This window comes from Cetorhinus maximus, unplaced genomic scaffold, assembly GCF_964194155.1.
Source record: "Cetorhinus maximus unplaced genomic scaffold, sCetMax3.hap1.1 HAP1_SCAFFOLD_1244, whole genome shotgun sequence".
NCBI lineage: Eukaryota > Metazoa > Chordata > Chondrichthyes > Lamniformes > Cetorhinidae > Cetorhinus > Cetorhinus maximus.
Window position 1 is genome coordinate 5,689 of NW_027597186.1, and position 26,652 is coordinate 32,340.

A 26,652-nucleotide genomic window follows, 5' to 3' on the forward strand; every position below is an offset into this window, starting at 1 on the left:
TTCATATCCCACCCAGTCTTATTCCACTCTCCCCTTCACTCCCGCACCCTTTAACATCCCACCCAGTCTAATCCCACTCTCCCCCTCACTCCCCGCACCCTTTCATATCCCACCCAGTCTAATCCCACTCTCCCCCTCACTCCCCTCACCCTTTCATATCCCACCCAGTCTAATCCCACTCTCCCCCTCACTCCCCGCACCCTTTAATATCCCACACAGTCTAATCCCACACTCCCCCACACTCCCCGCACCCTTTAATATCCCACCCAGTCTAATCCCACTCTCCCTCTCACTCCCCGCACCCTTTAATATCCCACCCAGTCTAATCCCACTCTCCCCCTCACTCCCCGCACCCTTTAATATCCCACCCAGTCTGATCCCACTCTCCCCTTCACTCCCCACATCCTATCATATTCCAGCCTATTGAACCCCATTCTCCTAATTTCCAGACGATTGGTAGCTCTGAATTTTGCCTTTTGAGGTATTGACACTTAAATCTCCAATCCCCCTTCCCTTTTCTCACATTCTCTATTCCTGGCCCTTGCAGAAGTGCTCCTTTTCGTCAGAAGAAAACAGATGAATGGAGAAACATTGGGCAACACACACTGACGAAGGTAATATCACAGGGCAGATACACCTTCCCATTCACTCCCACTGTACACAATCCCAATGGAGCCAAACCCCTTCCCATTGACTCCCACTGTACACAATCCCAATGGAGCCAAACCCCTTCCCGTTAACTCCCACTGTCCACAATCCCAATGGACAGCAACCCCTTCCCATTCACTCCCACCGTACAAAATCCCAATGGAGCCAAACCCCTTCCCATTCACTCCCACTGTACACAATCCCAATGGAGCCAAACCCCTTCCCGTTAACTCCCACTGTCCACAATCCCAATGGAGCCAAACCCCTTCCCATTCACTCCCACTGTCCACAATCCCAATGGAGCCAAACCCCTTCCCATTCACTCCCACTGTACACAATCCCAATGGACCCAAACCCCTTCCCGTTCACTCCCACTGTCCACAATCCCAATGGAGCCAAACCCCTTCCCATTCACTCCCACTGTCTACCATCCCAATGGACCCAAGAACCTTCCCGTTCACTCCCAAACCCCTTCCCATTCACTCCCACTGTGCACAAACCCAATGGAGCCAAACCCCTTCCCATTCACTCCCACTGTCCACAATCCCAATGGAGCCAAACACTTAATGATTCACTCCCACTGTACACAATCCCAATGGACCCAAACCCCTTCTCATTCACTCCCACTGTACACAATCCCAATGGACCCAAACCCCTTCCCGTTCACTCCCACTGTACACAATCCCAATGGACCCAAACCCCTTCCCATTCACTCCCACTGTACACAATCCCAATGGACACAAACCCCTTCCCGTTCACTACCACTGTACACAATCCCAATGGACCCAAACCCCTTCCCATTCACTCCCACTGTCCACAATCACATTGGACCCTAACCCCTTCCTATTCACTCCCACTGTACACAATCCCAATGGACCCTAACCCCTTCCCATTCACTCCCACTGTACACAATCCCAATGGACCCTAATCTCTTCCCATTCACTCCCACTGTCCACAATCCCAATGGAGCCAAACTCCTTCCCATTCACTCCCACTGTACACAATCCCAATGGACCCTAACCCCTTCCCATTCACTCCCACCGTATACAATTCCAATGGACCCTAACCCCTTCCCATTCACTCTCACTATACACAATCCCAATGGACCCTAATCCCTTCCCAATCACTCTCGACGTACACAATCCCAATGGACCCAAACCCCTTCCCATTCACTCCCACTGTACACAATCCCAATGGACCCAAACCCCTTCCCATTCACTCCCACTGTACACAGTCCCAATGGACCCAAAACCTTTCCCGTTCACTCCCACTGTACACAATCCCAATGGACCCAAACCCCTTCCCGTTCACTCCCACTGTACACAATCCCAATGGACCACAAACCCCTTCCAATTCACTCCCACTGTCCACAATCCCAATAGACCCAAACCCCTTCCCGTTCACTGCCACTGTCCACAATCCCAATGGACCCAAACCCCTTCCCATTCACTCCCACTCTACACAATCCCAATGGACCCAAACTCCTTCCCTTTCACTCCCACTGTCCACAATCCCAATGGGCCCAAACCCCTTTCCATTCACTCCCACTGTCCACAATCCCAATGGGCCCAAATCCCTTCCCATTCACTCCCACTGTCCACAATCCCAATGGACCCAAACCCCTTCCCATTCACTCCCACTGTACACAGTCCCAATGGACGCAAAACCTTTCCCGTTCATTCCCACTGTACACAATCCCAATGGACCACAAACCCCTTCCCATTCACTCCCACTGTACACAATCCCAATGGACCCAAACCCCTTCCCATTCACTCCAACTGTACACAATCCCAATGGACCCAAACACCTTCCCATTCACTCCCACCGTACACAATCCCAATGGACCCAATCCCCTTCCCATTCACTCTCACTGGCCACAATCCCAATGGACTCCAAGCCTTTCCCATTCACTCCAACTGAAAATTCAAATATTTTTGCATTCATTCTTGCTTTTAAGTATTTCTCATTTAATAATTCTCACTCTCACTAATTTCTTTGTCTCCCTCTATCTCTCTGCCTCTTTCACATTTACAGATCCTCAAACTCCCAGACAGGGTAACTCCAGCTCTGTCCTCGCTGTTGACAGGCTTGTTACAGCGCGATGTGGAGCAGAGATTAGGCTGCTCAGCACAGGGGTATGTATCCGTCTGAACCCTTTACACTACACAGACTGCAGATATCTCCCTGAGAGAGGGGACTAAGAGACATCAGTTAGTGTACAGATATCTCCGTGTGAGAGAGGGGACTGAGAGACACCAGTTAGTGTACAGATATCTCCCTGAGAGAGAGGGGACTGAGAGACACCAGTCAGTGTACAGATATCTCCCTGAGAGAGAGGGACTGAGAGACACCAGTCAGTGTACAGATATCTCCCTGAGAGAGAGGGGACTGAGAGACACCAGTCAGTGTATAGATATCTCCCTGAGAAAGAGAAATGGGACTGAGAGACAGCGGTCAGTGTACAGATATCTCCCTGAGAGAGAGGGGACTGAGGGACACCAGTCAGTGTACAGATATCTCCCTGAGAGAGAGAGAGACTGAGAGACACCAGTCAGTGTACAGATATCTCCCTGAGATAGAGAGGGGCCTGAGAGACACCAGTCAGTGTACAGATATCTCCCTGAGAGAGAGGGGACTGAGAGACACCAGTCAGTGTACAGATATCTCCTTGAGAGAGAGAGAGAGGGGACTGAGAGACACCAGACAGTGTACAGATATCTCCCTGAGAGAGAGGGGACTGAGAGACACCAGTCAGTGTACAGATATCTCCTTGAGAGAGAGAGAGGGGACTGAGAGACACCAGTCAGTGTACAGATATCTCCCTGAGAGAGAGAGGGGACTGAGAGACACCAGTCAGTGTACAGATATCTCCCTGAGAGAGAGAGAGGGACTGAGAGACACCAGTCAGTGTACAGATATCTCCCTGAGAGAGAGAGAGGGACTGAGAGACACCAGTCAGTGTACAGATATCTCCCTGAGAGAGAGGGGACTGAGAGACACCAGTCAGTGTACAGATATCTCCCTGAGAGAGAGGGACTGAGAGACACCAGTCAGTGTACAGATATCTCCCTGAGAGAGAGGGGACTGAGAGACACCAGTCAGTGTATAGATATCTCCCTGAGAAAGAGAAATGGGACTGAGAGACAGCGGTCAGTGTACAGATATCTCCCTGAGAGAGAGGGGACTGAGGGACACCAGTCAGTGTACAGATATCTCCCTGAGAGAGAGAGAGACTGAGAGACACCAGTCAGTGTACAGATATCTCCCTGAGATAGAGAGGGGCCTGAGAGACACCAGTCAGTGTACAGATATCTCCCTGAGAGAGAGGGGACTGAGAGACACCAGTCAGTGTACAGATATCTCCTTGAGAGAGAGAGAGAGGGGACTGAGAGACACCAGACAGTGTACAGATATCTCCCTGAGAGAGAGGGGACTGAGAGACACCAGTCAGTGTACAGATATCTCCTTGAGAGAGAGAGAGGGGACTGAGAGACACCAGTCAGTGTACAGATATCTCCCTGAGAGAGAGAGGGGACTGAGAGACACCAGTCAGTGTACAGATATCTCCCTGAGAGAGAGAGAGGGACTGAGAGACACCAGTCAGTGTACAGATATCTCCCTGAGAGAGAGAGAGGGACTGAGAGACACCAGTCAGTGTACAGATATCTCCCTGAGAGAGAGGGGACTGAGAGACACCAGTCAGTGTACAGATATCTCCCTGAGAGAGAGAGAGGGACTGAGAGACACCAGTCACTGTACAGATATCTCCCTGAGAGAGAGAGGGGACTGAGAGACACCAGTCCGTGTACAGATATCTCCCTGAGAGAGAGAGGGGACTGAGAGACACCAGTCAGTGTACAGATATCTCCCTGAGAGAGAGGGGACTGAGAGACACCAGCCCATACATCGTTAGCTTTTCCTTATCATTTTGTGAATTTCACCATGTTTTTATCTTTTGTTTTTACAGGGCCTCTCGTCTAAAAGGTCATCCTTTCTTTAATAAAGTAAACTGGCCCACGGTGTATATGCGGGAGGTAAAGTTCATGGTTTGAGAAATATCCTTCACATGGTCTGAGAAATGGGCGGCTTGGGGGTAATAAGATGCTGAGACCTGGAGCGCTGTGCACAGTTCCTGTCTCCGTATCCCTCGGTTAGACCACACTCGGAGCGCTGTGCACAGTTCCTGTCTCCATATCCCTCGGTTAGACCACACTCGGAGCACTGTGCACAGTTCCGGTCTCCGTATCCCTCGGTTAGACCACACTCGGAGCATTGTGCACAGTTCCTGTCTCCATATCCCTCGGTTAGACCACACTCGGAGCACTGTGCACAGTTCCGGTCTCCATATCCCTCGGTTAGACCACACTCGGAGCACTGTGCACAGTTCCTGTCTCCATATCCCCCGGTTAGACCACACTCGGAGCACTCTGCACAGTTCCTGTCTCCATATCCCTCGGTTAGACCACACTCGGAGCACTGTGCACAGTTCCGGTCTCCATATCCCTGGGTTAGACCACACTCGGAGCACTGTGCACAGTTCCGGGTTCCATATCCCTGGGTTAGACCACACTCGGAGCACTCTGCACAGTTCCTGTCTCCATATCCCTCGGTTAGACACACTCGGAGCACTGTGCACAGTTCCTGTCTCCATATCCCTCGGTTAGACCACACTTGGAGCACTGTGCACAGTTCCGGTCTCCATATCCCTGGGTTAGACCACACTCGGAGCACTGTGCACAGTTCCTGTCACCATATCCCTGGGTTAGACCACACTCGGAGCACTGTGCACAGTTCCGGGTTCCATATCCCTGGGTTAGACCACACTCGGAGCATTATGCACAGTTCCGGTCTCCATATCCCTCGGTTAGACCACACTCGGAGCACTGTGCACAGTTCCGGGCTCCATATTATAAAAAGAATATACAAGCACTGGAGAAGGCCCTAATGATCCGAGATCAGAGAGATTATAACCATCAGGAAGGATTGAACAGCCCGGGGCTCTGTTCTCTCAAAAAGAGAAGTCTGAGTGGGTGACCTGATCGAGGTCTTTAAGATTCTGAAGAGAGGAGAGGTAGGGAGGATTATAGGGGCTGGAGGAGGTTACAGAGATAGGGAGGGTTGTTGGGGCTGGAGGAGGTTACAGAGATAGGGAGGGTTGTAGGGGCTGGAGGAGGTGACAGAGATAGGGAGGGTTGTAGGGGCTGGAGGAGGTTACAGAGATAGGGAGGGTTGTAGGGGCTGGAGGAGGTTACAGAGATAGGGAGGGTTGTAGGGGCTGGAGGTTACAGAGATAGGGAGGGTTGTAGAGGCTGCAGGAGTTTAGAGATAGGGAGGGCTGTAGGTGCTGGAGGAGGTTACAGAGATAGGAAGGTTTGTAGAGGCTGCAGGAGTTTAGAGATAGGGAGGGCTGTAGGTGCTGGAGGAGGTTACAGATATAACGAGGGTTGTAGGGGCTGGAGGAGGTTACAGAGATAGGGAGGGTTGTAGGGGCTGGTGGAGGTTACAGAGATAGGGAGGGTTGTAGGGGCTGGAGGAGGTTACAGAGATAGGGAGGATTGTAGGGGCTGGAGGAGGTCACAGAGATAGGGAGGGTTGTAGGGGCTGGAGGAGGTTACAGAGATAGGGAGGATTGTAGGGGCTGGAGGAGGTCACAGAGATAGGGAGGGTTGTAGGGGCTGGAGGAGGTTACAGAGATAGGGAGGGTTGTAGGGACTGGAGCAGTTTACAGAGATAGGGTGGGTTGTCGAGGCTGGAGGAGGTTACAGAGATAGGGAGGGTTGTAGGGGCTGGAGGAGGTTACAGTGACAGGGGCATTGTAGGGGCGGGAGAAGGTTACGGAGGTAGGGAGGGAAGTAGGGGCTGCAGGAGGTTACAGGAATAGGGAGGGTTGTAGGCGCTGGAGGAGGTTACAGAGATAGGGAGGGTTGTAGGCGCTGGAGGAGGTTACAGAGATAGGGAGGATTGTTGGGGCTGGAGGAGGTTACAGAGATAGGGAGGGTTGTTGGGCTGGAGGAGGTTACAGAGATAGGGAGGGTTGATGGGGCTGGAGGAGGTTACAAAGATAGGGAGGGATTTAGGGGCTGGAGGAGGTTACAGAGATAGGGAGGGTTGTCGGGGCTGGAGGAGCTGACAGAGATAGGGAGGGTTGTAGGGGCTTGAGGTGGTTTCAGAGATAGGGAGGGTTGTCGGGGCTGGAGGAGGTTACAGAGATAGGGAGGGTTGTAGGGGCTGGAGGAGGTTACAGAGATAGGGAGGGTTGTAGGGGCTGGAGGAGGTTACAGAGATAGGGAGGGTTGTCGGGTCTGGAGGAGGTTACAGAGATAGGGAGGGTTGTAGGGGCTGGAGGAGGTTACAGAGATAGGGAGGGTTGTAGAGGCTGCAGGAGTTTAGAGATAGGGAGGTCTGTAGGTGCTGGAGGAGGTTACAGAGATAGGAAGGTTTGTAGAGGCTGCAGGAGCTTAGAGATATTGAGGGCTGTAGGTGCTGGAGGAGGTTACAGTGATAGGAAGGTTTGTAGAGGCTGCAGGAGTTTAGAGATAGGGAGGGCTGTAGGTGCTGGAGGAGGTTACAGATATAGCGAGGGTTGTAGGGGCTGGAGGAGGTTACAGAGATAGGGAGGGTTGTAGGGGCTGGTGGAGGTTACAGAGATAGGGAGGATTGTATGGGGCTGGAGGAGGTCACAGAGATAGGGAGGGTTGTAGGGGCTGGAGGAGGTTACAGAGATAGGGAGGGTTGTAGGGACTGGAGCAGTTTACAGAGATAGGGAGGGTTGTCGAGGCTGGAGGAGGTTACAGAGATAGGGAGGGTTGTATTGGCTGGAGGAGGTTACAGTGACAGGGGCATTGTAGGGGCGGGAGAATGTTACGGAGATAGGGAGGGAAGTAGGGGCTGCAGGAGGTTACAGAGATAGGGAGGGTTGTAGGGGCTGGAGGAGGTTACAGAGATAGGGAGGGTTGTTGGGATTGGAGGATGTTACAGAGATAGGGAGGGTTGTAGGGGCTGGAGGAGGTTACAGAGATAGGGTGGGTTGTTGGGGCTCGAGGAGGGTACAGAGATAGGGAGGGTTGTTGGGGCTGGAGGAGGTTACAGAGATAGGGAGCGGATGTAGGGGCTGGAGGAGGTTACAGAGATAGGGAGGTTTGTAGGGGCTGGAGGAGGTTAAAGCCAGTTGTGAACAGACGGTTCTAATCTCAGACTGTTACCTGGGAAAGGGATGGAGTCAATATCTCGGGAACAGAGTTTCAAGCGGGGACTGTATACAGTGGATTGAATCTTCCTGATATTTCGGAAATTCTGCTCTTTCCGCTTGGAGCTAACTGTTGTGTGAAATGTGATTCCAGTACTCGCCCCCCTTCGTCTCACCACGGCAACTGATCAACGACCCCCCCGTTCTCTTAGAGGAAGTCAGCACAGAACACATCATGGTACTGAAAAAATCGCCCCTCCATCCCTGTGATTTTGTTTGTGAGACGTAACTAAACATCCACCTGTGTGCCAGTCTCGTGTGTGTGTGCGTGTGTGTGTGTCCATGCTTCAGTGAGTGTGTGTGCGAGAGAGAGAGAGAGAGACAGTGTGTATGTGTCTGAATGTGACTGCCTGTTAGAGAGAGTGTTTGTCTGTTCGAGTGTGTGTGTGTCTGACTGTGTGTGTGTGTGTGTGCGAGTGCGTGTGTGAGAGAGACAGTGTGTGCGTCTGAATGTGAGTGCCTGTGTTTGTGTTAGAGAGAGTGGGTGAGTGAGTGTTTCTGTCTGACAGAGAGCGAGTGTCTGTGTGCCTGTGTGTGTGTGTGAGTGCGTGAGTGTGAGAGAGAAAGAGAGAGAGAGCATGTGTGTGTCTATGTGAGAGAGAGAGAGTGGTAGTGTGTGTGTGTATGTATGTGTGAGTGACAGTGTATATGAGTGTGTGTGTATATGTATGTGAGCGAGAGTGTGTGTATATGTGTGAGTGTATGAGTGTGTGTGTGAGTGAATGATTGTGTATGTGTGTGAATCTGAGTGAGTGTGCATGAGTGTGTGTATGTGAGCATGTGCACGTGAGTGTGAGTGAGAGTCTGTGTTTCTGTGTGTGAGTGGGAGTGTGTGTGAGTGAGTGTGTATGTGAGTGAGAGTGTGTGTGTATGTTGTGTGACTGATAGTGTGTGTATGAATGTGAGTGAGAGTGTGTGTACATGTGATTATGTGTGTATGAATGTGTGAGTGAGAGTGTGTGTGTTAGTATATGTGTGCGTGTGTGTGGGTGTGCGTTAGTACATGTGTGTGTGTGTGAGAGTGTGTGTGTGTGTTAGTATATGTGTGCGTGTGTGTGGGTGTGCGTTAGTACATGTATGTGTGAGTGCGTGTTAGTCTATGTGTGTATGAGTATATGTGTATGTGTTAATATATGTGTATATTAGTATACACGCGTGTGTTAGTATATGTGTGTGTGTGAGCGAGCTGTAGTATATGCGTGTGAGCATGTGTTAGTATATGTGTGTGTGTTAGTATAGGTGTGTATGAGTATTTGTGTGTGTATGTGTGAGTGTGTGTATGAGTATATGTCTGTATTAGTATAGGTGTGTGTGAGTGTGTGTATCAGTATATGTGTGTCTGAATATATATGTGTGAGGGTGTGTGTGAGGAGATGTGTGTGAGTAGATATGTGTATGAGTAGATATCTGTACGAGTAGATGTGTATACAAGTAGATATGTGTACGAGTAGATATCTGTACGAGTAGATGTGTGTACAAGTAAATATGTGTACGAGTAGATATGTGTACGAGTAGATGCGTGTACGAGTAGATGCGTGTACGAGTAGATATGTGTATGAGTAGATGTGTGTACGAGTAGATATGTGTACGAGTAGATGTGTGTACAAGTAGATATGTGTACAAGTAGATATGTGTACGAGTAGATGTGTGTGTGAGTATGTGCATGTATGAGTTTGTGTTGGTAAATTTGTGTGTTAGTAAATGTGTGCATATGTGTATATGAGTATACATGTCAGTGTGTGAGAGTGTATGTGTGAGTGTGAGAGTGTGTGTGTGAGAGTATGTGTGTGTGAGTATGTGTGTGTGAGTATGTGTGTGTGTATGAGTATATGTGTGTGTTAGTACATATGTATGTTAGTATATATGTGTGTGTGAGTATATGTGTGTGAGTATATGTGTGTACAAGTGTATGTGTGTGTGAGTATATATGTGTGTGAGTATATATGTGTGTGAGTATATGTGTGTACAAGTGTATGTGTGTGTGAGTATATGTGTGTGTGAGTATATGTGTGAGACTCCTCAGATACTGAAGCAGCCCATGTCTAAATGCAGCAAGACTTGGACAATATCCAGACTTGGGCTGACAAGTGGCAAGTAACATTCGCGCCACACAAGTGTCAGGCAATGACCATCTCCAACAAGAGAGAATCTAACCATCGCCCCTGATGTTCAATGGCATCACCATCACTGAATCTCCAACTATCAACATCCTGGGGGTTACCATTGACCAGAAACTGAACTGGACCAGCCATATAAATACTGTGGCTACAAGAGCGGTTCAGAGGTTGGGAATCCTGCAGCGAGTAACTCACCTCCTGACTCCACAAAGCCTGTCCACCATGTACAAGGCACAAGTCAGCAGTGTGATGGGATACTCCCCACTTGCCTGGATGAGTGCAGCTCCCACAACACTCAAGAAGCTCGACACCATCCAGGACAAAGCAGCCCCCGCTTGATTGGCTCCCCATCCACAAACATTCACTCCCTCCACCACCGACGCACAGTAGCAGCAGTGTGTGTACCATCTACAAGATGCACTGCAGCAACTCACCAAGGCTCCTTCGACAGCACCTTCCAAACCCACGACCTCTACCATCTAGAAGGACAAGGGCAGCAGACACATGGGGAACACCACCACCTGGAAGTTCCCCTCCGAGTCACTCACCATCCTGACTTGGAAATATATCGGCCATTCCTTCACTGTCGCTGGGTCAAAATCCTGGAACTCCCTCCCTAACTGCACTGTGGGTGTACCTACACCACACGGGGACTGCAGCGGCTCAAGAAGGCAGCTCACCCCCACCACCTTCTCAAGGGGCAACTAGGGATGAGAGATAAATGCTGGGCCCGGCCAGCGAAGCCCACATCCCGTGAATGAATAAAAAACAAAATATGTGTGTGTGAGTGTGTGAGTATATGTGTCTATGTGTCTAGGTGTGCGTGAGTATATGTGAGCGTGAGTATATGTGTGTACGTGTTTACATGTATGTGTGTATGAGTATATGTCTGTGTTAGTATATGTGTGTATGTGTGTGAGTATGAGTGAATGTGAGTACATGTGTGTATGAGTATATGTGTATCTGAGTATATGTGTGTATGAGTATATGTAAGTGTAAGTATATGTGAGTGAGAGTATATGTGAGTGAGTATATATGTGAGTATGAGTATTTGTGTGTGAGTATATGCGAGTGTGAGTATGAGTATATGTGAGTATGAGTATATGTGGGTGTGAGTATATGTATGAGTATATGTGTGTGAGAGTATATGTTAATGTGAGTATATGTGAGTATGCGAGTATATGTGAGTGCGAGTATATGTGAGTGCGAGTATATGTGAGTATGGGTATATGTGTGTGAGAGTATATGTGAGTGCGAGTATATGTATGAGTATATGTGAGTGTGAGTATATGTTAATGTGAGTATATGTGAGTATGAGAGTATATGTGAGTGCGAGTATATGTGAGTGCGAGTATATGTGAGTATGGGTATATGTGTGTGAGAGTATATGTGAGTGCGAGTATATGTATGAGTATATGTGAGTATGAGTATATGTTAATGTGAGTATATGTGAGTATGAGAGTATATGTGAGTGCGAGTATATGTGAGTGCGAGTATATGTGAGTGCGAGTATATGAGTGCGAGTATATGTGAGTATGGGTATATGTGTGTGAGAGTATATGTGAGTGCGAGTATATGTATGAGTATATGTGAGTATGAGTATATGTTAATGAGAGTATATGTGAGTGCGAGTATATGTGAGTGCGAGTATATGTGAGTATGGGTATATGTGTGTGAGAGTATATGTGAGTTCGAGTATATGTATGAGTATATGTGAGTATGAGTATATGTTAATGTGAGTATATGTGAGTATGAGAGTATATGTGAGTGCGAGTATATGTGAGTGCGAGTATATGTGAGTATGGGTATATGTGTGTGAGAGTATATGTGAGTGCGAGTATATGTATGAGTATATGTGAGTATGAGTATATGTTAATGTGAGTATATGTGAGTATGAGAGTATGTGTGAGTGCGAGTATATGTGAGTGCGAGTATATGTGAGTGCGAGTATATGTGAGTGCGAGTATATGTGAGTGCGAGTATATGAGTGCGAGTATATGTGAGTATGGGTATATGTGTGTGAGAGTATATGTGAGTGCGAGTATATGTATGAGTATATGTGAGTATGAGTATATGTTAATGTGAGTATATGTGAGTATGAGAGTATATGTGAGTGCGAGTATATGTGAGTGTGAGTATATGTGAGTGTGAGTATATGTGAGTATGAGAGTATATGTGCGCAAGAGTATATGTATGTGAGAGTACATGTAAGTACGAGTATATGTAAGTACGAGTATATGTGTGTACGAGTGTATGTGCATAAGAGTATATGTGTGTGTGAGTATATGTGAGTGTGAATATATATGTGTGAATATGTGAGTATGAGAGTATATGTGAGTGTGAATATATGTGATTGTGAATATATGTGTGTGAATATGTGAGTATGAGAGTATATGTGTGTGTGAGTATATGTGAGTGAGAGTAAATGTGTGTACGAGTATATGTGAGGGTGAGTATGTGTGTGAGTGAGTATATGAGTGAGAGTTTATGTGAGTGCAAGTATATGAGTGCGAGTATATGTGAGTATGAGTATAGGTGAGTGTGTGTATATGTGAGTGTGAGTATATGTGTGTACGAGTATGTGTGTGTGAGAATATGTGTGTACGAGTATATGTGAGTGCGAGAATATGTGAATGTGAGTATATGTGAGTGTGAGTATGTGTGTGTGAGTATATGGGTGTACGAGTATGTGTGTGTGAGTATATGTGTGTACGAGTATATGTGAGTGCGAGAATATGTGAATGTGAGTATATGTGAGTGTGAGTGTGTGTGTGTGAGTATATGAGTGTGAGTTTATGTGAGTGCAAGTATATGAGTGTGAGTATATGTGAGTGTGAGTATATGTGTGTGAGTATATGAGTGTGAGTATATGTGAGTGTGGGTATATGAGTGTGAGTATATGAGTGTGGTTATATGTGAATGTGGGTATATGTGAGTGTGAGTATATGAGTGTGAGTATATGTGAGTGCGAGTATATGAGTGTGAGTATATGTGAGTGTGAGTATATGTGAGTGTGAGTATATGAGTGTGAGTATATGTGAGTGTGAGTATATGTGAGTGTGAGTATATGAATGTGAGTATATGTGAGTGTGAGTATATGTGAGTGTGAGTATATGTGAGTGAGTATATGAGTGTGAGTATATGAGTGTGAGTATATGAGTGCGAGTATATGAGTGTGAGTATATGTGAGTGTGAGTATATGAGTGTGAGTATATGTGAGTGTGAGTATATGTGAGTGCGAGTATATTAGTGTGAGTATATGTGAGTGTGAGTATATGAGTGTGAGTATATGAGTGTGAGTATATGTGTGTGAGTATATGAGTGTGAGTATATGCGAGTGTGAGTATATGTGAGTGTGAGTATATGAGTGTGAGTATATGCGAGTGTGAGTATATGTGAGTGTGAGTATATGTGAGTGTGAGTATATGTGAGTGTGAGTATATGAGTGTGAGTATATGTGAGTGTGAGTATATGAGCGTGAGTATATGTGAGTGCGAGTATATGAGTGTGAGTATATGTGTGAGTCTCACATACCTGTAACTGTGAATAATCCCCATTCTCTCCCTCATCCTGTTGCAGCTGACGGAGAGCGATGAGGAATTTTACCGGGATTTTTCGGTCACTATCCCGGAACGCTGGGCCCAGGAGGTGGTGGAAACAATTTTCTGGGATGTGAACCGGGAGACCGATGAGGCAGAGGCTGCCCATGCTTCCAGACACTTGGGATCTGACAGCACGTCAGGTAGGGAGAGTCGACTGTGCTACCGAGTGAGTCTCCCAATGCGCTCGGTGCCTTCCCGAATTCCCATTCCCCAAAGCCTTTCCGCTGTCCCCTTGAACCAACCGGTCTCACTGAACTCCGTCCCTCGCACGCGGGTTTCCAGTCTCCACTCTCGAGGAACCCACTTTGGAACCTTCTCCCAGACGCCACTTCCTCTCAGGCACCTTCCACTAGGGTCCAGGGTTTCGAACTCTCCTTCCGACGTTCCCTCTTACCCTGGATCACCCACTTGCATTCAAGCTTTGCCTCTCTCGGATACTCAGCCAGGCCGACAGAGCACCACTGCTTCACATGCCCACAGTAAGGAGTCCCCAAAAATTTTGACTGTCTCCTTGGATCTTCTGGCTTCTCACAAGCCTATTTTGCTTTAAGTCTGTGCCTTGCAGCTTCCTCCCTTTAAGCTTGGAGCCTTCCTCTCCGCTCCCCTTACTTTCACTTCCACTGAAAAGGGGTTTTGTTCCAGGTTCTCGTTCTTCCTTTGACTAGAAGGTCTTCTTGGGACCCTTTCTCTTTTTTACCTTTAGGACCTGCTCCCTGCAGTTCCCTCTCCCAGCTGACAACTTGGTCTCTCCCTTGAAAACTCCGCCATTCACGATGAGATCCGGAACTCACTCGACACTCACGGTTACTTTGACTTCAGAGCAACTCGTCTAAGATTCTTAGACTTACTTACCTCAGCAATCGGCTATTGTGTCCAGCGAGAGAGAGAGAGACTTAAACTGCTCCCCTCACCTTAGAGCCATAATCGTCAACTGAACTCAAACTGCTTTTCTGTTTCTCCCTGTCTCTGTCCTGTCGCTAGGCAACGGCAGGTTTTTTTCCTACCTTGTGTTTATTTTAATTCCCCTTCAAGAGTCGTAAAACCTCATTAAAATTGCAGGCATCCTTTTAAAGTGAAACCAAAACTCAAGTTCCCCACTTTCTTAGCGCACAAATACCGAAATACAAATTGGAACTTAAAAATGAAAGCTAAAACTCATTCCCGACACCCACAAATACAAATATAACTTACTTAAACTATCTCTATTTCCAAACAACACACAGACACACTCACACGCACAGACTCACACACAGTCACATTAGTACATGCACATATCTAACAGTGTGTGCATGTGTGTGTGTGGAGTCTGGATGTGCTCCTGGTCTCCGAATGGCATGCTGGGATGTGGTTTGATGAATGTGGACTCTTCCGCTCTCTCTCTGATGGATTCCTCTTTCTCTCAGAGACCAAGATCTGTTGGAGTTGCATTATGCACGGTTACATTAACCTCATGGACAATCCGATCGGAACTCGCTGCTGTTTCTACCTGTACCCGAGGAAACTGGAATGGAGGAAGAAAGGAGAGAGCACGGTTGGTATTTAGTCCCCCACCCTCTTATCTCTCTGTCTGTCCTCCTTTATATCTGGAAAAACTCAGCAGGTCTGGGAGCATCAGTGGAGAAGAAAAGATTCTCCGCCGATGCTGCCAGACATGCTGAGTTTTTCCAGGTAATTCTGTATTTGTTTTGGATTTCCAGCATCCGCAGTAGTTTTTTGTTTTTTACCTCCTTTATATCTGCCTGTCCCTCCCGTCTGACTCACTCTCATGCACTCTCGGACTCGTTCTTTGTTTTTCTCTCTCTCTGTCTCGCTGTCTTTCTGTCTGTCTCTCTCTAGCCCGCTGTGTCTGTCTCTCTCTCTCTCTGTGTCTCTCTCTAGCTCGCTGTGTCTGTCTCTCTCTGTGTCTCTCTCTAGCTCGCTGTGTCTGTCTCTGTGTCTCTCTCTAGCCCGCTGTGTCTGTCTCTCTCTGTGTCTCTCTCTCCAGCTCGCTGTGTCTGTCTCTCTCTGTGTCTCTCTCTAGCCCGCTGTGTCTGCCTCTGTCTCTCTCTGTGTCTCTCTCTAGCTCGCTGTGTCTGTCTCTCTCTGTGTCTCTCTCTAGCTCGCTGTGTCTGTCTCTCTCTCTCTCTGTGTCTCTCTCTAGCTCGCTGTGTCTGTCTCTCTCTGTGTCTCTCTCTAGCTCGCTGTGTCTGTCTCTCTCTGTGTCTCTCTCTAGCTCGCTGTGTCTGTCTCTCTCTCTCTCTGTGTCTCTCTCTAGCTCGCTGTGTCTGTCTCTCTCTGTGTCTCTCTCTAGCTCGCTGTGTCTGTCTCTCTCTGTGTCTCTCTCTAGCTCGCTGTGTCTGTCTCTCTCTCTCTCTGTGTCTCTCTCTAGCTCGCTGTGTCTGTCTCTCTCTGTGTCTCTCTCTCTCTGTGTCTCTCTCTCAAGCTCGCTGTGTCTGCCTGTCTCTCCCTGTGTCTCTCTCTCTAGCTCGCTGTGTCTGTCTGTCTCACTCTGTGTCTCTCTCTAGCTCGTCTCTCTCTGTGTCTCTCAAGCTCGCTGTGTCTGTCTCTCTCTGTGTCTCTCTCTAGCTCGCTGTGTCTGTCTCTCTCTGTGTCTCTCTCTAGCTGGCTGTGTCTGTCTCTCTCTGTGTCTCTCTCTAGCTCGCTGTGTCTGTCTCTCTCTGTGTCTCTCTCTAGCTGGCTGTGTCTGTCTCTCTCTGTGTCTCTCTCTAGCTCGCTGTGTCTGTCTCTCTCTGTGTCTCTCTCTAGCTCGTTGTGTCTGTCTCTCTCTGTGTCTCTCTCTCAAGCTCGCTGTGTCTGTCTCTCTCTGTGTCTCTCTCTAGCTCTCTGAGTCTGTCTATCTCTCTGTGTCTCTCTCTAGCTCGCTGTGTCTGTCTCTCTGTGTGTCTCTCTCTAGCTCGCTGTGTCTGTCTCTCTCTGTGTCTCTCTCTAGCTCGCTGTGTCTGTCTCTCTGTGTCTCTCTCTAGCTCGCTGTGTCTCTCTCTCTAGCTCGCTGTGTCTGTCTCTCTCTGTGTGTCTCTCTCTAGCTCGCTGTGTCTGTCTCTCTCTGTGTCTGTCTCTCTCTGTGTCTCTCTCTAGCTCGCTGTGTCTGTCTCTCTCTGTGTCTCTCTAGCTCGCTGTGTCTGTCTCTCTCTGTGTCTCTCTCTCTAGCTCGCTGTGTCTGTCTCTATCTCTCTCTGTGTCTCTCTCTCTAGCTCGCTGTGTCTGTCTCTCTCTCTGTGTCTCTCTCTAGCTCGCTGTGTCTGTCCCTCTCTGTGTCTCTCTCTAGCTCGCTGTGTCTGTCTCTCTCTCTCTCTGTGTCTCTCTCTAGCTCGCTGTGTCTGTCTCTCTCTGTCTCTCTCTCTAGCTCGCTGTGTCTGTCTCTCTCTGTGTCTCTCTCTAGCTCGCTGTGTCTTTCTCTCTCTGTGTCTGTCTCTCTCTGTGTATCTCTGTAGCTCGCTGTGTCTGTCTCTCTCTGTGTCTCTCTCTAGCTCGCTGTGTCTGTCTCTCTATCTGTGTCTCTCCCTAGCTCGCTCTGTCTGTCTCTCTCTGTGTTTCTATCTAGCTCGCTGTGTCTGTCTCTCTCTGTGTCTCTCTCTAGCTCGCTGTGTCTGTCTCTATCTGTGTCTCTCCCTAGCTCGCTGTGTCTGTCTCTCTCTCTGTGTCTCTCTAGCTCGCTGTGTCTGTCTCTCTCTGTGTCTCTCTCTAGCTCGCTGTGTCTGTCTCTATCTGTGTCTCTCCCTAGCTCGCTGTGTCTGTCTCTCTCTCTGTGTCTCTCTAGCTCGCTGTGTCTGTCTCTCTCTGTGTCTCTCTCTAGCTCGCTGTGTCTGTCTCTCTCTCTGTGTCTCTCTCTAGCTCGCTGTGTCTGTCTCTCTCTGTGTCTCTCTCTAGCTCGCTGTGTCTGTCTCTGTGTCTCTCTCTAGCCCGCTGTGTCTGTCTCTCTCTGTGTCTCTCTCTCTAGCTCGCTGTGTCTGTCTCTCTCTGTGTCTCTCTCTAGCCCGCTGTGTCTGTCTCTGTCTCTCTCTGTGTCTCTCTCTAGCTCGCTGTGTCTGTCTCTCTCTGTGTCTCTCTCTAGCTCGCTGTGTCTGTCTCTCTCTCTCTCTGTGTCTCTCTCTAGCTCGCTGTGTCTGTCTCTCTCTGTGTCTCTCTCTAGCTCGCTGTGTCTGTCTCTCTCTGTGTCTCTCTCTAGCTCGCTGTGTCTGTCTCTCTCTCTCTCTGTGTCTCTCTCTAGCTCGCTGTGTCTGTCTCTCTCTGTGTCTCTCTCTAGCTCGCTGTGTCTGTCTCTCTCTGTGTCTCTCTCTAGCTCGCTGTGTCTGTCTCTCTCTCTCTCTGTGTCTCTCTCTAGCTCGCTGTGTCTGTCTCTCTCTGTGTCTCTCTCTCTCTGTGTCTCTCTCTCAAGCTCGCTGTGTCTGCCTGTCTCTCCCTGTGTCTCTCTCTCTAGCTCGCTGTGTCTGTCTGTCTCACTCTGTGTCTCTCTCTAGCTCGTCTCTCTCTGTGTCTCTCAAGCTCGCTGTGTCTGTCTCTCTCTGTGTCTCTCTCTAGCTCGCTGTGTCTGTCTCTCTCTGTGTCTCTCTCTAGCTGGCTGTGTCTGTCTCTCTCTGTGTCTCTCTCTAGCTCGCTGTGTCTGTCTCTCTCTGTGTCTCTCTCTAGCTGGCTGTGTCTGTCTCTCTCTGTGTCTCTCTCTAGCTCGCTGTGTCTGTCTCTCTCTGTGTCTCTCTCTAGCTCGTTGTGTCTGTCTCTCTCTGTGTCTCTCTCTCAAGCTCGCTGTGTCTGTCTCTCTCTGTGTCTCTCTCTAGCTCTCTGAGTCTGTCTATCTCTCTGTGTCTCTCTCTAGCTCGCTGTGTCTGTCTCTCTGTGTGTCTCTCTCTAGCTCGCTGTGTCTGTCTCTCTCTGTGTCTCTCTCTAGCTCGCTGTGTCTGTCTCTCTGTGTCTCTCTCTAGCTCGCTGTGTCTCTCTCTCTAGCTCGCTGTGTCTGTCTCTCTCTGTGTGTCTCTCTCTAGCTCGCTGTGTCTGTCTCTCTCTGTGTCTGTCTCTCTCTGTGTCTCTCTCTAGCTCGCTGTGTCTGTCTCTCTCTGTGTCTCTCTAGCTCGCTGTGTCTGTCTCTCTCTGTGTCTCTCTCTCTAGCTCGCTGTGTCTGTCTCTATCTCTCTCTGTGTCTCTCTCTCTAGCTCGCTGTGTCTGTCTCTCTCTCTGTGTCTCTCTCTAGCTCGCTGTGTCTGTCCCTCTCTGTGTCTCTCTCTAGCTCGCTGTGTCTGTCTCTCTCTCTCTCTGTGTCTCTCTCTAGCTCGCTGTGTCTGTCTCTCTCTGTCTCTCTCTCTAGCTCGCTGTGTCTGTCTCTCTCTGTGTCTCCCTCTAGCTCGCTGTGTCTTTCTCTCTCTGTGTCTGTCTCTCTCTGTGTATCTCTGTAGCTCGCTGTGTCTGTCTCTCTCTGTGTCTCTCTCTAGCTCGCTGTGTCTGTCTCTCTATCTGTGTCTCTCTCTAGCTCGCTGTGTCTGTCTCTCTCTGTGTCTCTATCTAGCTCGCTGTGTCTGTCTCTCTCTGTGTCTCTCTCTAGCTCGCTGTGTCTGTCTCTATCTGTGTCTCTCCCTAGCTCGCTGTGTCTGTCTCTCTCTCTGTGTCTCTCTAGCTCGCTGTGTCTGTCTCTCTCTGTGTCTCTCTCTAGCTCGCTGTGTCTGTCTCTCTCTCTGTGTCTCTCTCTCTAGCTCGCTGTGTCTGTCTCTCTCTGTGTCTCTCTCTAGCTCGCTGTGTCTGTCTCTCTCTGTGTCTCTCTCTAGCTCGCTGTGTCTGTCTCTCTGTGTCTCTCTCTCTAGCTCGCTGTGTCATTCTCTCTCTGTGTCTCTCTCTAGCTCGCTGTGTCATTCTCTCTCTGTGTCTCTCTCTCGCTCGCTGTGTCTGTCTCTCTCTGTGTCTCTCCCTCTAGCTCGCTGTGTCTGTCTCTCTCTCTGTGTCTCTCTCTAGCTCGCTGTGTCTGTCGCTCTCTCTCTGTGTCTCTCTCTAGCTCGCTGTGTCTGTCTCTCTGTGTCTCTCTCTAGCTCGCTGTGTCTGTCTCTCTCTCTGTGTCTCTCTCTAGCTCGCTGTGTCTGTCTCTCTCTGTGTCTCTCTCTAGCTCGCTGTGCCTGTCTCTCTCTGTGTCTCTCTCTAGCTCGCTGTGTCTGTCTCTCTCTGTGTCTCTCTCTAGCTCGCTTTGTCTGTCTCTCTCTGTCTCTCTCTCTAGCTCGCTGTGTCTGTCTCTCTCTCTCTGTGTCTCTCTCTAGCTCGCTGTGTCTGTCTCTCTCTCTGTGTCTCTCTCTAGCTCGCTGTGTCTGTCTCTCTCTGTGTCTCTCTCTAGCTCGCTGTGTCTGTCTCTCTCTCTCTCTGTGTCTCTCTCTAGCTCGCTGTGTCTGTCTCTCTCTGTGTCTCTCTCTAGCTCGCTGTGTCTGTCTCTCTCTGTGTCCCTCTCTAGCTCGCTGTGTCTGTCTCTCTCTCTCTCTGTGTCTCTCTCTAGCTCGCTGTGTCTGTCTCTCTCTGTGTCTCTCTCTAGCTCGCTGTGTCTGTCTCTCTCTGTGTCTCTCTCTAGCTCGCTGTGTCTGTCTCTCTCTATCTCTGTGTCTCTCTCTAGCTCGCTGTGTCTGTCTCTCTCTCTGTGTCTCTCTCTAGCTCGCTGTGTCTGTCTCTCTCTGTGTCTCTCTCTGTGTCTCTCTCTCAAGCTCGCTGTGTCTGCCTGTCTCTCCCTGTGTCTCTCTCTCTAGCTCGCTGTGTCTGTCTGTCTCTCTCTGTGTCTCTCTCTAGCTCGTCTCTCTCTGTGTCTCTCAAGCTCGCTGTGTCTGTCTCTCTCTGTGTCTCTCTCTAGCTCGCTGTGTCTGTCTCTCTCTGTGTCTCTCTCTAGCTGGCTGTGTCTGTCTCTCTCTGTGTCTCTCTCTAGCTCGCTGTGTCTGTCTCTCTCTGTGTCTCTCTCTAGCTCGTTGTGTCTGTCTCTCTCTGTGTCTCTCTCTCAAGCTCGCTCTGTCTGTCTCTCTCTGTGTCTCTCTCTAGCTCTCTGAGTCTGTCTCTCTCTCTGTGTCTCTCTCTAATTCGCTGTGTCTGTCTCTCTGTGTGTCTATCTCTAGTTCGCTGTGTCTGTCTCTCTCTGTGTCTCTCTCTAGCTCACTGTGTCTGTCTCTCTGTGTCTCTCTCTAGCTCGCTGTGTCTCTCTTTCTAGCTCGCTGTGTCTGTCTCTCTCTGTGTGTGTCTCTCTAGCTCGCTGTGTCTGTCTCTCTCTGTGTCTGTCTCTCTCTGTGTCTCTCTCTAGCTCGCTGTGTCTGTCTCTCTCTCTTTGTCTCTCTCTAGCTCGCTGTCTCTGTCTCTCTCTGTGTCTCTCTCTAGCTCGCTGTGTCTGTCTCTCTCTGTGTCTCTCTCTAGCTCGCTGTGTCTGTCTGTCTCTCTCTGTGTCTCTCTAGCTCGCTGTGTCTGTCTCTCTCTGTGTCTCTCTCTAGCTCGCTGTGTCTGTCTCTCTCTGTGTCTCTCTCTAGCTCGCTGTGTCTGTCTCTCTCTGTGTCTCTCTCTAGCTCGGTGTGTCTGTCTCTCTCTGTGTCTCTCTCTCAAGCTCGCTGTGTCTGTCTCTCTCTGTGTCTCTCTCCAGCTCTCTGAGTCTGTCTCTCTCTCTGTCTCTCTCTCTAGCTCGCTGTGTCTGTCTCTCTCTGTGTGTGTCTCTCTAGCTCGCTGTGTCTGTCTCTCTCTGTGTCTGTCTCTCTCTGTGTCTGTCTCTCTCTGTGTCTCTCTCTAGCTCGCTGTGTCTGTCTCTCTCTGTGTCTCTCTCCCTAGCTCAATGTGTCTGTCTCTCTCTGTGTCTCTCTCTCTAGCTCGCTGTGCCTGTCTCTCTCTCTGTGTCTCTCTCCCTAGCTCGCTGTGTCTGTCTCTCTCTCTCTCTGTGTCTCTCTCTCTCTAGCTCGCTGTGTCTGTATCTCTCTCTCTGTGTCTCTCTCTCTAGCTCGCTGTGTCTGCCTGTCTTTCCCTGTGTCTCTCTCTCTAGCTCGCTGTGTCTGTCTCTCTCTGTGTGTCTCTCTAGCTCGCTCTGTCTGTCTCTCTCTGTGTCTCTCTCTAGCTCGCTGTGTCTGTCTCTCTCTCTGTGTCTCTCTCTAGCTCGCTGTGTCTGTCTCTCTCTGTGTCTCTCTCTAGCTCGCTCTGGGTGTCTCTCTCTGTGTCTCTCTCTAGCTCGCTGTGTCTGTCTGTCTCTCTCTGTGTCTCTCTAGCTCGCTGTGTCTGTCTCTCTCTGTGTCTCTCTCTAGGTCGCTGTGTCTGTCTCTCTCTGTGTCTCTCTCTAGCTCGCTGTGTCTGTCTCTCTCTGTGTCTCTCTCTAGCTCGCTGTGTCTGTCTCTCTCTCTGTGTCTCTATCTAGCTCGCTGTGTCTGTCTCTCTGTGTGTCTCTCTCTAGCTCGCTGTGTCTGTCTCTCTCTGTGTCTCTCTAGCTTGCTGTGTCTATCTCTCTCTGTGTCTCTCTCTAGCTCGCTGTGTCTGTCTCTCTCAGTGTCTCTCTCTAGCTCGCTGTGTCTGTCTCTCTCTCTCTGTGTCTCTCTCTAGCTCGCTGTGTCTGTCTCTCTCTGTGTCTCTCTCTAGCTCGCTGTGTCTGTCTCTCTCAGTGTCTCTCTCTAGCTCGCTGTGTCTGTCTCTCTCTCTGTGTCTCTCTCTCTAGCTCGCTGTGTCTGTCTCTCTCTGTGTCTCTCTCTCTAGCTCGCTGTGTCTGTCTCTCTCTCTCTCTGTGTCTCTCTCTCTAGCTCGCTGTGTCTGTCTCTCTCTGTGTCTCTCTCTCTAGCTCGCTGTGTCTGTCTCTCTCTCTCTCTGTGTCTCTCTCTAGCTCGCTGTGTGTGTCTCTCTCTGTGCCTCTCTCTCTAGCTCGCTGTGTCTGTCTCTCTCTGTGTCTCTCTCTAGCTCGCTGTGTCTGTCTCTCTCTCTGTGTCTCTCTCTCTAGCTCGCTGTGTCTGTATCTCTCTCTCTCTGTGTCTCTCTCTAGTTCGCTGTCTCTGTATCTCTCTCTCTGTGTCTCTCTCTCTAGCTTGCTGTGTCTGTCTCTCTCTGTGCCTCTCTCTAGCTCGCTGTGTCTGTCTCTCTCTGTGTCTCTCTCTAGCTCGCTGTGTCTGTCTCTCTCTGTGTCTCTCTCTCTAGCTCGCTGTGTCTGTCTCTCTCTCTGTGTCTCTCTCTCTAGCTCGCTGTGTCTGTCTCTCTCTCTCCCTGTGTCTCTCTCTCTAGCTCGCTGTGTCTGTCTCTCTCTCTGTGTCTCTCTCTCTAGCTCGCTGTGTCTGTCTCTCTCAGTGTCTCTCTCTAGCTCGCTGTGTCTGTCTCTGTGTCTCTCTAGCTCGCTGTGTCTGTCTCTCTCTGTGTCTCTCTCTCTAGCTCGCTGTGTCTGTCTCTCTCTCTGTGTCTCTCTCTAGCTCGCTGTGTCTCTCTCTCTCTGTGTCTCTCTCTAGCTCGCTGTGTCTGTCTCTCTCTCTCTGTGTCTCTCTCTAGCTCGCTGTGTCTGTCTCTCTCTCTCTGTGTCTCTCTCTAGCTCGCTGTGTCTGTCTCTCTCACTGTGTCTCTCTCTAGCTCGCTGTGTCTCTCTCTCTCTGTGTCTCTCTCTAGCTCGCTGTGTCTGTCTCTCTCTGTGTCTCTCTCTAGATCGCTGTGTCTGTCTCTCTCTCTGTGTCTCTCTCTCTAGCTCGCTGTGTCTCTCTCTCTCTGTGTCTCTCTCTAGCTCGCTGTGTCTGTCTCTCTCTGTGTCTCTCTCTAGCTCGCAGTGTCTGTCTCTCTCTCTGTGTCTCTCTCTCTAGCTCGCTGTGTCTGTCTCTCTCTTTCTCTCTGTGCCTCTCTCTCTAGCTCGCTGTGTCTGCCTGTCTCTCCCTGTGTCTCTCTCTCTAGCTCGCTGTGTCTGTCTGTCTCTCTCTGTGTCTCTCTCTAGCTCGTCTCTCTCTGTGTCTCTCTAGCTCGCTGTGTCTGTCTCTCTCTGTGTCTCTCTCTCTAGCTCGCTGTGTCTGTCTCTCTCTGTGTCTCTCTCTAGCTCGCTGTGTCTGTCTCTCTCTGTGTCTCTCTCTAGCTCGCTGTGTCTGTCTCTCTCTCTGTGTCTCTCTCTCTAGCTCGCTGTGTCTGTCTCTCTCTGTGTCTCTCTCTAGCTCGCTGTGTCTTTCTCTCTCTGTGTCTGTCTTTCTCTGTGTATCTCTCTAGCTCGCGGTGTCTGTCTCTCTCTGTGTCTCTCTCTAGCTCGCTGTGTCTGTCTCTCTCTCTGTGTCTCTATCTAGCTCGCTGTGTCTGTCTCTCTCTGTGTCTCTCTCTAGCTCGCTGTGTCTTTCTCTCTCTGTGTCTGTCTTTCTCTGTGTATCTCTCTAGCTCGCTGCGTCTGTCTCTCTCTGTGTCTCTCTCTAGCTCGCTGTGTCTGTCTCTCTCTGTGTCTCTATAACTCGCTGTGTCTGTCTCTCTCTGTGTCTCTCTCTAGCTCGCTGTGTCTGTCTCTCTCTCTGTGTCTCTCTCTCTAGCTCGCTGTGTCTGCCTCTCCCTGTCTCTCTCTCTAGTTCGCTGTGTCTGTCTCTCTCTGTGTGTCTCTCTAGCTCGCTGTGTCTGTCTCTCTCTGTCTCTCTCTCTAGCTCGCTGTGTCTGTCTCTCTCTGTGTCTCTCTCTAGCTCGCTGTGTCATTCTCTCTCTGTGTCTCTCTCTAGCTCGCTGTGTCTGTCTCTCTCTGTTTCTCTCTCTAGCTCGCTGTGTCTGTCTCTCTCTGTGTCTCTCTCTAGCTCGCTGTGTCTGTCTGTCTCTCTCTGTGTCTCTCTAGCTCGCTGTGTCTGTCTCTCTCTGTGTCTCTCTCTAGCTCGCTGTGTCTGTCTCTCTCTGTGTCTCTCTCTAGCTCGCTGTGTCTGTCTCTCTGTGTGTCTCTCTCTAGCTCGCTGTGGCTGTCTCTCTCTGCGTGTCTCTAGCTTGCTGTGTCTCTCTCTCTCTGTGTCTCTCTCTAGCTCGCTGTGTCTGTCTCTCTCAGTGTCTCTCTCTAGCTCGCTGTGTGTCTCTCTCTCTCTGTGTCTCTCTCTAGCTCGCTGTGTCTGTCTCTCTCTGTGTCTCTCTCTAGCTCGCTGTGTCTGTCTCTCTCAGTGTCTCTCTCTAGCTCGCTGTGTCTGTCTCTCTCTCTGTGTCTCTCTCTCTTGCTCGCTGTGTCTGTCTCTCTCTGTGTCTCTCTCTCTAGCTCGCTGTGTCTGTCTCTCTCTCTCTCTGTGTCTCTCTCTCTAGCTCGCTGTGTCTGTCTCTCTCTGTGTCTCTCTCTCTAGCTCGCTGTGTCTGTCTCTCTCTCTCTCTGTGTCTCTCTCTCTAGCTCGCTGTGTTTGTCTCTCTCTCTGTGTCTCTCTCTAGGTCGCTTTGTCTCTCTCTCTGTGTCTCTCTCTCTAGCTCGCTGTGTCTGTCTCTCTCTGTGTCTCTCTCTCTAGCTCGCTGTGTCTGTCTCTCTCTGTGTCTCTCTCTCTAGCTCGCTGTGTCTGTCTCTCTCTCTCTCTGTGTCTCTCTCTAGCTCGCTGTGTCTGTATCTCTCTCTCTCTGTGTCTCTCTCTCTAGCTCGCTGTGTCTGTCTCTCTCTGTGCCTCTCTCTAGCTCGCTGTGTCTGTCTCTCTCTCTGTGTCTCTCTCTCTAGCTCGCTGTGTCTGTCTCTCTCTCTGTGTCTCTCTCTCTAGCTCGCTGTGTCTGTCTCTCTCTCTCCCTGTGTCTCTCTCTCTAGCTCGCTGTGTCTGTCTCTCTCTCTCTGTGTCTCTCTCTAGCTCGCTGTTTCTGTCTCTCTCTGTATCTCTCTCTAGCTCGCTGTGTCTGTCTCTCTCTCTGTGTCTCTCTCTCTAGCTCGCTGTGTCTGTCTCTCTCAGTGTCTCTCTCTAGCTCGCTGTGTCTGTCTCTGTGTCTCTCTCTAGCTCGCTGTGTCTGTCTCTCTCTGTGTCTCTCTCTCTAGCACGCTGTGTCTGTCTCTCTCTGTGTCTCTCTCTAGCTCGCTGTGTCTGTCTCTCTCTCTCTGTGTCTCTCTCTAGCTCGCTGTGTCTGTCTCTCTCTCTGTGTCTCTCTCTAGCTCGCTGTGTCTGTCTCTCTCTGTGTCTCTCTCTAGCTCGCTGTGTGAGTCTCTCTCTGTGTCTCTCTCTCTAGCTCGCTGTGTCTGTCTCTCTCTCTCTCTGTGTCTCTCTCTAGCTCGCTGTGTCTGTCTCTCTCTGTGTCTGTCTCTAGCTCGCTGTGTCTGTCTCTCTCTCTGTGTATCTCTCTCTAGCTCGCTGTGTCTGTCTCTCTCTCTCTCTCTCTGTCTCTCTCTCTAGCTCGCTGTGCCTGCCTGTCTCTCCCTGTGCCTCTCTCTCTAGCTCGCTGTGTCTGTCTGTCTCTCTCTGTGTCTCGCTCTAGCTCGTCTCTCTCTGTGTCTCTCTAGCTCGCTGTGTCTGTCTCTCTCTGTGTCTCTCTCTCTAGCTCGCTGTGTCTGTCTCTCTCTGTGTCTCTCTCTAGCTCGCTGTGTCTGTCTCTCTCTGTGTCTCACTCTAGCTCGCTGTGTCTGTCTCTCTCTCTGTGTCTATCTCTCTAGCTCGCTGTGTCTGTCTCTCTCTGTGTCTTTCTCTCTCTGTGTCTTTCTCTCCCTGTGTATCTCTCTAGCTCGCTGTGTCTGTCTCTCTCTAGCTCGCTGTGTCTGTCTCTCTCTCTGTGTCTCTCTCTAGCTCGCTGTGTCTGTCTCTCTCTGTGTCTCTATCTAGCTCGCTGTGTCTGTCTCTCTCTGTGTCTCTCTCTAGCTCGCTGTGTCTGTCTCTATCTGTGTCTCTCCCTAGCTCGCTGTGTCTGTCTCTCTCTCTCTGTCTCTCTAGCTCGCTGTGTCTGTCTCTCTCTGTGTCTCTCTCTAGCTCGCTGTGTCTGTCTCTCTCTCTGTGTCTCTCTCTCTAGGTCGCTGTGTCTGTCTCTCTCTGTGTCTCTCTCTAGTTCGCTGTGTCTGTCTCTCTCTGTGTCTCTCTCTTGCTCGCTGTGTCTGTCTCTCTGTGTCTCTCTCTAGCTCGCTGTGTCATTCTCTCTCTGTGTCTCTCTCTCGCTCGCTGTGTCTGTGTCTCTCTGTGTCTCTCCCTCTAGCTCGCTGTGTCTGTCTCTCTCTCTGTGT

The 26,652-nt window shown here is 49.7% G+C and overlaps 1 protein-coding gene across 1 annotated transcript in view; it reads left to right on the top strand.

Annotated features, from left to right (window-relative positions):
- The first annotated feature begins 552 nt into the window (after positions 1–552).
- The window catches only part of LOC144675953 (beta-adrenergic receptor kinase 1-like), a 63,607-nt gene continuing 37,507 nt past the window's right edge, over positions 553–26,652 (top strand). Inside the window, exons 1-6 of the mRNA XM_078536472.1 lie at positions 553–614; positions 2,683–2,783; positions 4,616–4,682; positions 7,989–8,072; positions 13,591–13,753; positions 15,017–15,144. Of these exons, the coding sequence (XP_078392598.1) occupies positions 4,674–4,682; positions 7,989–8,072; positions 13,591–13,753; positions 15,017–15,144 (384 nt within the window). The 5' untranslated portion in view covers positions 553–614; positions 2,683–2,783; positions 4,616–4,673. The remainder of the gene's footprint in view (positions 615–2,682; positions 2,784–4,615; positions 4,683–7,988; positions 8,073–13,590; positions 13,754–15,016; positions 15,145–26,652) is intronic.